This window comes from Lepidothrix coronata, unplaced genomic scaffold, assembly GCF_001604755.1.
Source record: "Lepidothrix coronata isolate B3197 unplaced genomic scaffold, Lepidothrix_coronata-1.0 Scaffold1, whole genome shotgun sequence".
In the NCBI taxonomy this organism is placed as follows: Eukaryota; Metazoa; Chordata; class Aves; order Passeriformes; family Pipridae; genus Lepidothrix; species Lepidothrix coronata.
In genome coordinates, this window is record NW_016690181.1 from 16838453 (window position 1) to 16853295 (window position 14843).

Below are 14843 nucleotides of genomic sequence, written 5' to 3' on the forward strand. Positions count from 1 at the left end.
GAACTATTTTCACTCAGGTGAAAAAAAAATTTGTATCTGCTACTGTCATGGCTACATAAATAATGAAAACCTATGTGCAGCTAACATATACTTCTAAACATAATTTCTTGTCACTCTTAATGAGATTAAAGTCAGAAATGATAATCCAAAGAGCAGGTAAACAGAGAGAGTCTTGGAATCGGCTCTTTACATGACAAAGAGTCCAAATAATTGTGTTTAGCTAAATATACATCATGTGAAGCCTTGCTATGTGTACACACAGCTGCTCTAGTTTAGGCAGCTTCTTTGGTTCTTGACAGTTGTTTTTACTATATTGTAGTATATCTTGTTTTCTGGGTTTTCCCTCTTTTGGTCTCTTTATTTTATTTAATGCTTGTTCAGCAAAAGCAAGTCGACACAAGAATCTTAGCTGTGCAGCCACTATTCACCAGCCATATCGTCCAGGGAATCGTACAAGAAAGTTTACTCATCTAACCTGCAGATTGTTGTTCTTGAAATTATTTAGGGTCACATGACTATCAGATGATCGTGATCCTTTATCTCCCTGTTTTACAAGGCTTCTGCTTTTCCCATCACAATAAATTATTCTTTACTCTCCTCTCTCAGTCAGAAACTTCTTTGCAATTTTTGTGCTTTTCACCTCCCACAGTGTGAGTTTTCTTGCTAAGGTGGCGTTGTTATCTTTGGATGTTTTCTTTCCACTGTTAATACAGGTCTGGATTCCTTCTGCCAGTCATAGCCTAAGTCCCTTTTGCATACCTGAGAGGTACTTATTTCCAGATGAAACAGAAAATGAACACTTTTTTTTTTTCCTAATCACTTTCCCTTTGTACACACAATTCCTGCCAAATATCTCTGATCAAAGAAACGTAATCATGCTACAGCAGTAAACAGCTTGCTAGACTGCATGGCAACATTTCGAGCTGTACTTTACCTGTCTGATGAATCGATCAGATCCCAAGTTAACCATCAAAGCCTAAAGAAAAAAAAAATGCTGTAGTGAGATATATCTGAGGAGGCAGAAAACAGTCATGGCCTTTTAATAGCAGAAGACCATCCGAACAGTGCCAAGCCTCAACATGAATCAAATTCCTAATGTGAAACAAGAGGCTGTGTGCTTTATAAAATAAGAGTGTGAAAGTTTTCTTTAGAGCTGAAAGTCTAATTTAGCATAGTTAGATACAACAGGTCTCATACTAGGTTAACATGTACAAAAAGCTAAAAGGGTTAGGCAGGTCCTTTTTTTTAAATCAAAGCAAGTTATTGCTAATAATTTTTGTTAATATGCAGTTGAAAAGTGTTTCAGAAGGGTTTAACAAAAACAGTGTCACTGGAGGCAGCAGGGCTTCTAAAGGACAAGGGTGTGAAATATTCTTGATAATGAAGCAGTAAAGCTAGAGATGGAGCTGGGAAGATGTGGGAGAGCAAAGTTAGGAAAGTGGGAGGAAAAGTGGAAAAAGTTAGCAAAGTTAGGAAAGTGGGAGCAGAGATTTACATGGGTCAGAAGAACACAGAACCTCAGAAGCAAGCACAAGAAAAGAAAATTTCATAGAAAAATGCCAGAAAACTAGTAGGAGTAAGAGAGAAGAGCGTGCCCTTGAGTGTTTTTGTGGTATTTTACCAAAAGAGCAGATGAAGTGCAACTCTTATTTGATTTCCAGTATAGTATTAACAAAGTCTTAGAAGTTAAAAAAACAAATTCTGAAAGGTTTTGTTTTCTGTGTGAGCTGTGGCTTCATGCACAACTTCCATTACCATTAAGAGCTGTCATAGCAGGTGGCTTCCTCTTCTTCTTCCAGAACAAATCAGCATTTTTACACCCTACTTACTTGTTAACCAGGTAAACACTCACTTTTCTCTATCAAGGTGCCAGATATGGGAAGAGGGGCAGAATACAGAGAAGAATAAACCTACTACTGTGTTTTACCAAGAGGCAGTTGCCCATGAGAATTAGGCAGAGAAGAAGCAAAGAGGCAGGTTAAAAATTAAACGTGAGGATTTATGTGTGAATGGCAGAACCTCTCCAGGGTGAGGCCAGCTTTACTCAGGGCAAACAATTCTGGTGCCAGCTCCTACCTCCTCTACAGGCAGGTCCTTGAGTTTGGGCAAAGAGCTGGAGAGCAGTCCCACCAGGAAGGGGGTAGGGCAGCACACGATGTCAATCATGGATGAGGGCAGAACAGGAATGAAGGTGTGCTGCCAGGAGAAGGGGTAGAGCAGGGCCACCACGGCATGTGAGCAGCTCGACAGGGTGCTGGAGAAAGAGGAACAACCAGATTAGCAGAGATTCTCAGTTCAGAACAGCTACCACTTGCTGATAAACTCAATGTGTTGAAGTACAAGTGCCCAAGGCGCTTCTGTCGCTTGTGACTTCAGACAGCCCCAGTCTCCTTCCATGCATGCACTTTGAATGATGCTTAAAATCCAAAAGCAACTTCAGATATTGGCTGTTATGACCAAGTCAGTAGTTAAACGCATTATAGTGATGTTCTTATGCTGAGCACTAATGCATGAACAAGGGAAAATGAAAAATAAAATAAAATTGAAAAAAAATCCTAAAGAAAAACTCTACTAATCAGATGCAAGAAACCCCTATCAATACTTATTCTGAAGTAAATCTGGTAAAAGCAACACATATCTCAAAGTTTGTATATCTTTGTGACAACAGCATATTTTTATTATAATACATTTTAAAAGGCTTATTAACTGACTTCAGTGATATAGGTATTGACCCTGATCAGCAGAGTACTCTAACATACACATTGGTATCCACTGAACATTAAGGCTTGAAATTATCATGGAAAATGTCTTGCACATGTTGTCTTTCCATCTACTCAATTTGATTCCCTTTTACAGTGACATGGTTTCCAAATGTTAAAAATAAAGGAATGTCATTACCAAGTTAGTTTTAGTATCAGGGGAATAAAGACAGCCTCTCCCTATCAGAGCTTTAATTTTGGACTGAGTTACAATGTCTGCTTCTCACAGGCTGAGGTGACAGAAGTTTGGATTATTACCCAGCCTAGCATGACTGAACTAATTTTCTCACACTGCAAACTTCTGCTGTGCTTAATGTAGCCACAAAGAACTATAAATAATAACTTCAGAGCTGTTACTGCTTGAGAATGCTGGGGAGAGGTGCAGATTTCTTCTGTTGCAAGACTTGGTGGAGGCTTTAGGTGGCATCAGACCTCCACTGGAATAACCTTCATGAGCATTTTTAGTTGTGGATTATTCCAAGGCCAGAAGAAAGGTTTCACCTGTTTGTTCTTGTCTGTGATTAACCTTTGAAATTTGCAGAATAAGAAAAGTGATAATTAGAGGACAAAGAGAGAAAAGGTTGGGGAAGAACAAATGGCTGTCTTTTACTGCAAATAATCTGTCGGGTTGGTTTTAATTGACATTTCCTTCAAGATCTAACAGTCACAGCATGGTTTTATAACATATGTTGCCTGACAGAGGGTTCTTTTAAAATGATGCATTTCTCTAATTTGGGTGTTTTGTTGGGTTTTTTTATATAGCAGGCAACAGTGCTTAATAAAAAAACAATGCTATGTAAAAACACACTGCCTCATACTTTGCTCTTGAGCGTCTGCCATGGCGAGCACAGCGGTGGGTTTCAGAAGAGCTGTGGAACATGGTACAGACTCCCAGCACTTTCTCAAGATCACTTTAATGACTCTCTGGCATTTTCAGCTACTACAAATTCAGTCATCTTAGCTGCGCAACTAAAAAAAGAGCCATGCTAAGCTAAAAGCAGGAAGACAAACATTCTTCTGATGTTCAGTTGGTATTTTTTTCCTTCCTATAAAATGCCCTTTTGTAACTTGTTGTTTTACACACGGTGCTGTGACGTAAATCAGCCCCTGCATCCTCTTGTGCGTGCTATTCCCACGCTAGGGGAGACTTCAGGCTCCGGCCCAGGACACTGGTTTCTCTTCCAGAGCTTTCCCGGGTGCTGGCTGTGTCAAGGCAGCAGCAGAATGCAGCGAGCGGCCACGGTGGAGGGTGTCCTGCTCTGCCCTGCCAGCATCCCCGACAATCACACCATTGCTCTTGTCAGCACCTCAGCCTCTGCATTTTAAGACTCTGCACACAGTTTTTCAAATTCAGCCTCAGAAGATCTTTCCCTGTGAGACATCTCATCCCCATGAAACACTCCCTCTGAACTTTCAGTCCCCAGAATGTCCTGCTGCCCACCCTCCCTCCCGGACACTGCTCCCACAGAGGGCAGAGGGAGTCCCACACGCTGTTACCAAACTCCTGCTTGTACAAAGTCCCTGAGTGTCTTCCGTAGCTGGAAAGATTCGTATTTAGAAAGGACACACCTTTCACTGCAGTGTGAGGTTTTTGCATTCTGTAAGGTAAAACTCAGAGATGACGGATGTGAGGGACCCCCCCCCAGTTTAAATCTCTAAAATACGGTTCAGATTCTTTTAAAGAATGTTATTAATGAGAGGCATGTTTAGTAAACTAAAAAAGAAAACCCTACCCTGGGAAACCAAGTCTGCTCCAGTTTTTCCTTTCCAAATGTGCAGCCCACACGTTATCCCACTATTCTTGTTTATGAGAAATAAGCAGTAAGGTCAGATGATTTATTTTCTTTACTTTCTGTGCTTCACACACCTTAAAGCAACAGAATAGTCAAAGAAGTCAGATTTTCAAAATATTTTCACTTTTAATACTCTAGGGCATTTTTGGTAATCCAGAGAGCTGTTTTGGAGAGTGGCCTTTTTCATTTGCTCCATGCAGTTTTACAGGAATGCTGCATAATGTTCTAGCTGTTGTTCTACTGGAAAACACTTCTTATATTACCCATATGCAGGGAATTTTATACAGGAGCACAAGAAACCAACTCATTGTTTGAGTCACACTCTAACAAGGAGCATAAACCTCACACTTCAGAGGGGAAACACTGCTGGAGTCGTGCACATCACCCCAATAGCCTGGCCTTATCCCAATAATTTGCACTCTGCCAAAGCAAAATTAGAGAACAATTACTAGAAAATCACCCAATTTCAATTAATTTCAAAACACAGGCAATCTACTTAGAATTTGCCAAGGTTTTAGTTCTCCCTATGTCTTTTATTGACTAGATTAAAAAAACCTTCAGTATTTGATCTTCTCCAAATGAAGATAGTAATATGAGGTTATACAATCTTATTGAGACATCCTTAATCACAAATTTCTCTGGAAGAAATCTTTTATCATGTTACAGGCAAAACGTAGCATCACTTCTTTCCCAAAGTTGCTTTATCTTCCTCTGGGCTATTTTCTTTCCGACATCATTTTCTCATGACAGCACACAGAAACTTTTCCTTGCTCTGGAGACACAAGCTCGGACTACAAGCTGAGACACAGGAATTTTAGGCATGACTGTGATTCAGCTGAATTTTGGGGACTGCTTGTGAACATGGTTTAGGTCCATCTCAAAAAGAAAATGACTTAACAAGAACCTTTACTGTCCTTCAGAAACAGAGGATGTCTACTAGCAATTTCTGGGTCAGCCAGCTAACAAATAAATGCAAGCCCAGGCTAGATTCATATCTTATCACAACACAACTACCATATTCTGAGAAAGACACACTATCCACTGTTGGACAGTGAATGGACACTGCCCTGGCTGTGGGGAGCGCTGCCAATGTGGATGTTAGTGCTGGATGTACCTGTTTCAGAGGACCATGGCTTGTTGCTTACTAGAAGTCACCAGCTGTCTGTTGGTGTTAAAGCCATATTCAGTTACACATGCTACTCACAATGGAAATATTCTACAAATACACTTGATAACTCTCTTTTCTTTATAACAATACCCAACAGTTATATTCCTTCCCACTTCCCCCTCCACACCTGAAATTTCTCACAGACCCAAGGAAGCCTCACACACTGAGCATCTCCCAAGTCCAGGACTAAGCCTCTAACACAGACAACCCCTTCCTGACATGGCTCCCTGATCCCACCTTGCTACTCACACACACCTCCACAGTCATTTTGACATTTTCATTGAAGGAGGAGAAGGCGAGAATATCCCTTCCCTTCCTCCACATCTTAGATGCAGGGCCAAGCCACACAGCAGCTCTGTCACCCCAGGCCTGGTGCCAGCTCTGTGCTGTGCCAGTGCTCTGGACCATGCACTGGACTGGGGCTGACCATCAGAATCTCGTCTCCCTGCTTCCTCAGACAGAGAAATGTAGCCAAAAATGTAAATTCACAAAAGAGTGTTTCCACTGCCCGTGTTTACTTTTCCACAACCTTTTTATGTTTCTCATTTCTTGCAGCTGATTAAATTATGCTACTCTGTCCGCCTTTGCTGAACTCTTTCATCTGCTGTGTTGACACATTCATGCTCCAGCCCACAACCACTCCAAGACGGAGTAACCTCTCTGACACACATCCCTTCATCTGCTTGCAAAAGCTTCCTCCCCTTTGAGGTTGCAGTCTGGAGGCTCTGTCCTTTCCAGGTGTAATACCGTGACTCACATGAGTATTACACACCCACATGCCTCCTCATCACAGGCCCCAGCTGTGCTTTTCTGTGACAGCTCCTACCCTTGGGCCACCGATGAACTGCGTAGCAAAAACAGATGCCTGACACTTTCCTTCTACACCCTTCAATGCCTCCCCATATTAACTCCAGTCTCTGGCAGAGAGAGAGGTCTGTGACAACTCTGTAAATTAACATAGTCTGAGAGGTTTGCAGAGGACTGTGAAGGAGTTCTCTAAAGGACTCTGGGAAAAGGCCAAGGACTCAGCCCATTTCCCCTCCCAACACACACAGGCTGCAGCAGTGGAAAGGACAAAGCAGAAAGCTTGAAAAGCATCAGAAATGGAAGTTAAAACTGTAGCTACAGTTTGGGTGGGAGATGGAGTGCATATGGCACCACTGTTGACGTGCTCTGGCAGTAATTCAGAGCAAAGCTGTGCTGTGCCAGATACAGGACACAATTAAGCTCTGAAAAAATAAAGGTTTCTCTGTGTGCATAAGAATAAATAATATCAGCACGATTAATCAGGCATATAAGACTAAGTAATAGCATCAGGGACAAGATATAAATGAAAACTTATAAGTATCAGAAGTGATAGTCTCCAAGCTCCAGCTGTCTGGCTGTAATGAGCTCCTGTAGCACTCCTGCAGGTCAGCCTTTGAAGTAAGCCCTTGAGGATCCCTGGAAGAGCTGGCTGACGACAGGGAGATGTTACTGCTTTCTCCCTGCTCCATAGTGTGGGTGCTCAGCCCCAGTACTCCCCTTGATGCCCAAGTGCTCTTCCTGAGGCTGTGAGCTCCCAGAGCCCCCCAGATCAATGGTCTGTCTTTCATTCCCAGGGCTCTGTGCTGCGAGGACGCATTTTTCATTAACCCAGATACCACCAACTGCTCACGAAAAAGGGCAGAGAGGAATAAAATAAGAATTCAAGAAAGTCTTTGATACAATGGTGCTAGACATCTCTAGCTTTCCAGCCAGTATAAAAGTGTCAGACATGACAATGTTTCCTTCTATGCAAAATTATTGCTGACTGTTTCTCTGTTACCATTTCTAGGACGTTTAAAAGGGAAAAAAAATCTTCAATTCCCTCTTTCGACTCAAATCAAAGACATTACATTTTTTTTTAGTTTTTTAGCAAGAAGACTTACCCCATGAACACTTCAAATTAAAATCACGTGAGTCACTGTTGCTAGAGGAAAAGAGCACAGCAATGGAGCCATTTGACTGCACAGCTGCAGCCCCAAGTTCAGGAATGTGCAAGCACACATTTAGGAACAACAGGCACATCCAAAGGTACAGCATTGGGTAGAGAGAGGGTTGGGGAGGTTGTGTCAAGACAACTTCAGGAAGTGTATGAGACAACCTCCTCACCAGAACAAAATCAAGCAATAAATGTGCTTGTAAACTAATACTGAAGTGAATGTAAAACAGAGATATTTTGAGAGATGAAGCTGTGATGGTTAACATCCCTGCTGATTAGGAATTAAGGATACCTCTGTGTGTTCATGCATAAGGCATGCGATTCCTGAGGGCTCCAGGAGACCTGCCTATTTGTAGGGTTGCTTGCAATTGTAAGGCACTACTTTCATATGATCTGGATTCAAAATTTAACTTGTTTTCACTGATGTTTTTAAGCATGTGTGTCTGCCTCCGGATAACTAAATAAACAAAATAACAATAAACAAAATAAAATTATTATTTTGTTTCCCAATCTAAAGCAAAGTTATATAGAACCATAAAGTAATTCAGGTAGCAATAAACCTCAGGAGATCAACTGATCCAAATCCCCATTGTTTGACATCAGATCAGTTTGTTTCCAAAGCCAGATAAAAATATATAGTATTTTGATAGATCTAACATCTTTGTTGTACATTTTTGTGAAAGGGTGGCATTCTTTGGCAAGGATTTGAAGGCTATCAGGAGGGTCTGCCCTGTGTGTCAAGGACTCCTGCCAGTGTTGTCTAAACTCATTTTAAGTCAGTTGTGTTAGAAGCTATCTTAAAATAATGGGTTTGTGCATAATAAAAAGAGACTTATTGAGCTGCTAATTTCTTCAGAATAAATTGGTCACACTAAGCAGCCCCTTCCTTTCCACTGTAGCCCTGGGCTACACAGAGAAATGAGGAGAGGAAGGTCATCTTCATCCTGCAGGTAACCCAAAGGAAGGCAAGAGAAGAAAAGGAAAGGAAAGCAGGGCAGAGGTTGAATTAAGAGTAAGGAGGTAAAAATAAGACCCATGAGGCAGAACTGGGAGGAGAGGAAGACAAAGTGAGCCTGGTGATCAGGTAAAAAGGAAACTGAGGGCAAAGAGGGCAGGATGCAAAATTAAGGAACAAGACAGTGACTGACTGGGCCGAACAATGCAAGGACTGAGGAAAACAATTTAATGTGATCATGGATAAAGCTCTATTCACACACATGGAGCCAAATTATTAGGTCTCTAGGTGAAAATTCTTCCTCCCTGTTGCTGTAGGCAGATGGAAGGATCATGAAGCTGTCTGATGCCAATTACCCATCCTTGTTCAGAGCCAGCACTGCTGAGAGTGGCTGCAGCTGTAGGAGGGAAGGTCAGACACCAGCATAGCTGAAAGTGTGTGACAAGCTCAAAGCCTACTCGTGGCACAGATGGAAAACAAATATAACCAGCACTCTACACCAGCCACTTCTGCACTGCTTCCTCCTTGCCCCACTCTGCACAGCCTGCTGATAAGCAGGCAGACACAAACCCACAGTTTCTATCAGGAATAATTATCAAACTGAAAAGACAAGTTTCCTTCACAGCAAATATATTTACCTGTACAGTGAGAGACAGAAGATTGTGACCAAAACAAACGCTAGAATTTAGGCTCAGTTTATTACCATTTGACCCTAATTAATTCAAATCTACTAAGTTGTCTGGACACCGATAGAAAAATTATTTCTAATGATTACAGAGCAGCAGGAGTTACAGTCAGTTCATGCAATTAAAATAAAGCATGAGGGGACAGGCAAATTACTGCTTTAGGCTTTGATTCAACACAGTATTTCAGCACAAGTTTCAGCCTTAATTTACTTTCATTGTGCTGAAATGAAGCCTCAAAGACCTTTTTTTCCCCCCACTTCTTTAATCAGACGAGCCCTCAGGTGCACGCACAAGACATGATAGCACCTTCTAAACCACAAGTTCTCTGACTGCTGTGGGAGAGGGCTGCTGCAAAATCAGCCTCTCCTCAGCAAGGCATGTCTCAACTTCAGAAATTTGAATAATTTTTTACTTTTCTAGAAGCCCTTCAGGGGTTAAACAAACTGCAGAGGATCCTTCAAGCCCTTATAAGGTGGTTTGGAAGTAGAGACTGCAATTTTTGAAGCTATTAAATATTTTAATTTCATTTTAGTGTATCATTAATATATTTATTAAGTTTTAAGGGTGTAATATATTTTTAAATTAAATAATTAGATTTCAACGTTCTGTATTGAGAATTTGCTGTGGCAGAATCCTTCTGTAAACAGCCCAAATCTGTACAGGGGTTCACAGGGAGAGGACTACCCTGCTGCTAAGGCACTTCTCCTAACCTGAGCTTCAGGTAAATCTGTTGAAACCTGGGTAAATCCATAGCTGCAGGAAGTTTAGGATGGAGTGATTGCATATGAGACTTAAAAGAGAGTTCTGAACTTTCTGAATTTCCTGTTACTAAATCTGATCTTTCTCTAGAATAATCAATATGTTGTGTAAAACCAAAAGAGTGGGTTCATATTACATGGAAAATTGTGTGACTTTTGGGCTATAAGAGTCAGAGTAATATTTTGTATTGTGATTTATTTTATAAAACAGACACTTAATAAGAAGTGAACTAAGAGTCACAACCCAAGATCTTTGGCAGCTAATAATATATCTCTGATCAATACCCAACGTTCTTATTTTCAGGAAATATGGGCAAATCTGTATGAGCAATTTTACGTTACTTTTTCTCTTAATGTCACAGGAGACCTGCCAACAGAAAGCTCTGTTCCTAGAGTCTGAATAAAATAAGGAATTCTCTAGTGTAAATGTGATCGTGATGGATGGGAACACATATAATTCCTGTGAGGATCATGGTGAGCCAGGTCCATTTGGGCCATCTCAAATTCAGCAGCCAGTTCTGAACATGTCATAACTTAATCATTATGCACACTACAACAAATACTGCTACAGTCAATCTCTGGAACTGGGTAAAGAGCTCTCTATAGCACAAACAATAGATCTCCCGTGTGTATTATGGGCCAAAACACGTTACCCAGTCTTAACACACATCAACACATAATACTAGCAGTGAGATAAGACTCACACTTAGTACAGGAGCAGATGAAAATCCCTCACTGTTCACAGAAGCTTGACAAAGGAAAAATATTACTCAAGAATGAACATTTCACAGGGCAGGTGGTTTAACAAACCAGCAGCCCTGCTATTGCCCTCAGCCTCCAGGGTGCATCCACTCCTTCCTCACCTCCTGAGCCAGGCTTCCCCCCTCTGCCAAGCAGCAAGCTGATGCAGAAGTGAGAACCAAACCATGCTTTTTTCCAGGGGCGAAGGGCAGAGTCAACAGTGGCTCCCCTAATTTGAATGCTGGCACGTTTGCTGCAAGTGACCTTTGTGATATCTCAAGGAATGTAAACAAGTGATAACACTGGCAGGGAGAGGGGGGCACAGACCGAGGAGGAAATGCATATTTTCCACATCACATCAGCCTAATTATCAGTTATTGTCCTTTGCAGAATCTTTTAACTATGCTTACAACTCATAGAGTGTAGCTACTTAACCCTCACACCACTCAAATGGCAGTTTTGCCCCATAAAAACGAGCTAAACCCAAACCTTCTTTTGCAAGAAAAAAAGAGTCACGCTTCAGGTTTTATCTGGTGCTTTCTACATGGTAGTATGAGAACAGCCAAGCCTGTAAAAGTCAGTATGTCCTCACCTGTCTGGCAAAAGCGGTGCTGCAGTTCCTTATGAGGGGGCAGGGGGGAGGCAGGGGGGACACAGTTAATTTTGGAACATAATCCAGTGACTGCTGAAGGTGAGTTACACAGAGCTCAGGCAGCAATTCCTTTGTGCTAGTGATGATTCCAGGTAGGAGATTTTTTATGATAAACCAAATGTCACAACCCGGTTTCTGGAATTGTTTTCTCTGACTTTGATTCATGGGCCATGGTTTACCAACACTGCCGTGCCAATGGGTACAGTTCATGGAGCAGACTTGCCCAACATTTTGCGTCATCATCTGTGTTCCTTTTCTGGTCCCTCCTTATCATATTTTACTGAAAATTGAGTGGGCAACGTCTTCATTGATAAGCTCTTCTCTGGCCATATCCCCTTTAGCTTAAGTGTGCAACATCCTCTCCTTGTTTTGTGCTCTTACCCAACCACCTTGGGTCCATCAGCAGCCTCAATGACACTTAACACATCCCCACAGCACATTATGAGCACACCAGACAGCATGGAGCAGAAGGGATGAGGGGTCTGTCATGACCCTTGCCTGTCCTTTCATTGTTCTCCCATGAAAGCTTGACAGAAGCATGTGGACCGAAAAGCTTTTCTGTCACCATAAATGCCCCATCACACCAGAACAGAAAACATCACAGAATGTCAGGACGTATTTTGGTACACAGGGTACACGCTAGGAACAAGGAACATAAATTTTAGTAGTTTTCTAAGAGGACAACAAAGAGACCAAAGATTATACCTGTGATACTCCTGGCAGCCACTGTTTTTATGCAGGAAGGCTGCTGCAGCAATCTGTGCCCAACTGCAATTTAGGTTCAAGGGCTTAAGGAATGAGCAGTTAAGTTACAACACAATGGAGTATCCAGGAGGTGATATCAGGAACAACCAGCACCCAGTAGCTGTCTGCCCTGCTGGGCTGATGTCTCCTAGCTAGAGAGAGATGGGCATCATGAAAAATGATGTGCTCTCAGGGATTCCTATTTTAAATCCACTGGATTTTTCAGTCAGTTAAAGTAATTCAGATTTTCAATGCTTGATAATTAAACAACTCATAAGGAGATAATATCAAAGAAGTAAGTGCAGTTCATTCTGACTATACGGGAGACTTTCTGTTTCTTCTCCAAGTATTGGAAGACACACATTTTATGCAAAATTTCCAAAAGTTATCATAACTTCCCAGAAATTAATGAATTATTTTACTCAATTGAGAGCAGCATTTTCAAAATCCAGCCCCCACCTCTCTGGAACACCTGAGTGACAGGCAGTCTGAGGTGCCACAGATAAACTGCAAAGCACAACCCTGGCTCATGGCACAGATCAAGGGGCTGAAAGCTGCAGACCAGAGACCGTGCTGTCAGGAGATCCCTCTCTCTCTCTCTCTCTCTCTCAGAGAATAGCTTTGAAGTGCTTAATTTAAAGAAAACAGAGAACAGTTGATTAAAGGGGAATGTGGTTTTAACAAAGACATTATTTTTTGCTCCTGTAATACTTGTGCGTAAGCAAGGCACATGAAAGCCCCTGGAGAAGGACACATGCAAAGTGCTGTTCAGAACGAGGATTTGCCTTTTCAAGCAACTGGTGTTCAACCATACTTTCCAAGCAAAACTCAAGCAAATGGGATTTTGGGAAAAAGTCATTGCTTTGACACATCAGCCACATGCCCAAGCTATGTCAGGAGGTTACAAGAAAAAAAAAACCCCGACATTTCCAAGTGGAAAGTTATCCTTATAGGCCACAGAGTTATTTAGTTCCTTCCTACAGGACAGTTTCTTAGCATGAATTCATAATAGAAGTGGTTCTGGCCCAGCTGTTCTTTCCACAGTGGGACCGTTGCTCCCACCAGTCCTTGTTAATGTTCACACCGGTGGTTTCAGATTTCCAGGCCATCATTGCACTATTAACAACAGGACAGCTGTAAAGCAGGATGAAGTATTTTTCTAGGCAGTAACCAAGCAGGAGAGGAACAATCCCATCCCCCTAATCCTTCCCATTTAGAAGCTGAAAAGAGAGAATCTGGCTAAATCCTCTTGCAGGGAGCTAGAGGTCAAGTTGGGAAGATGTTGCAATTTACTGCCATATTGTGCCAATAAGCAATCCAGAAGAGAATTACCAAACAACATGGTTGTCTTCTTATCCCATTCCCTTTCATGGGGAAGGGAGAGAGAATTTTGTTGCACAAATCATAAGTGAAAAAAATTATGATGTTTTACCACTATAGAGCATTGGCCAAAGCCTGGAGTGACATAAATAAACACCACTAAAAAGGAGGGGTGGAGGAAAAGGAAAATTATACAAGCTCTACCCTTCTTGGGATATGGCATATTAAAAATGTCACAATTAGATTGTTTTTCTCTGGGACTGTGGAATATTAAACAAGCCAGAGACTTAGAATGTTCAGTTTTTTCCTTGGGCTGTCTCTTTTGCCTGACACAGATTTTCCTACTGTCCATGTATGGCTCCTCATCACACAATCTAGGTGACAGAGAAAGTAATCCAAGTGGTACAAAATGTAAGTATCTCTTGAGAGGATGGAGTAAAGTGCAAAATTTCTTTCAAAAAAATCTTGGGAGTCAGCTCTGCTAGTTGCCTTAAACCACTGATTTCACATCACATTGAAGACCTTCAGTTTTAGCATTCAGACTCTTAAGACAAGGTGCTCCACATCTTGTAGGACTTGGCTGCATGCAAACATCCTACTCAAGAAAGATTACTAGCTAGATTTGATAGGAAAGAAAGCAGGATATCAAGAAATTGCAGCTACATCAGGCCAATTAATCACATATATTACAGAAGGTTTAAGGGGTGGTTTTAAATATTTATGTTTCTATTTATTGCTGCTTCATAGTGCAGGCAGACTGAGAAAAAACAAAGTCTCACAACTGGAAAGTGATAGCAGGGTAGGTAACAGAGATTCAGACAGACTCCAGAGGATGTTTCTTTTATAAAAGATAAAAGGAACTGCAAGCTGTTGTCCTTCAGGTAAAGCAGGGGTGGTCTGCAGGTTCTAAATCACTCTTCAGCAGGGGCTGATCTGGCTCTTACTGGAGGAAACAGAAACTCTCTGGTTACTTACATGAGGAATGGATGTTTTTGCTGTAGAATAAATTCTGTCTACTAGGCATGATTATATATTGGATAATTATACAAGAGCTCATTCCTTCCACTGCAGAAATTAGTGGAAGAAGTTCTCTAGCTTATGTTCAGCATATCAGACCAAACAAGCACAATAAACCCAACAGTATTAAGAAAGTACTTCAAGATCTTTGGATAAAAATATACCAGAAGAAAAGTCAGCCATCCATACTTCTCCTGGGTTTAGACATAAGATTACACATTCCACAGATACAGTAGTTTGCATCTCTAAACATCTCCTTATTAAATGCACAGTTGATAACTAAAAAA

The 14843-nt window shown here is 41.4% G+C and overlaps 1 protein-coding gene across 8 annotated transcripts in view; it reads right to left on the minus strand.

The window, feature by feature from the left end:
* The window catches only part of ST5 (suppression of tumorigenicity 5), a 172761-nt gene that overhangs the window by 4580 nt on the left and 153338 nt on the right, over window positions 1-14843 (minus strand). For all 8 annotated transcript variants that reach the window (XM_017810375.1, XM_017810392.1, XM_017810415.1 and 5 more), the window contains 2 exons: window positions 2077-2254; window positions 935-976 (listed from right to left, as the gene is read on the minus strand). In XM_017810375.1, the coding sequence (XP_017665864.1) occupies window positions 935-976; window positions 2077-2254 (220 nt within the window). The remainder of the gene's footprint in view (window positions 1-934; window positions 977-2076; window positions 2255-14843) is intronic.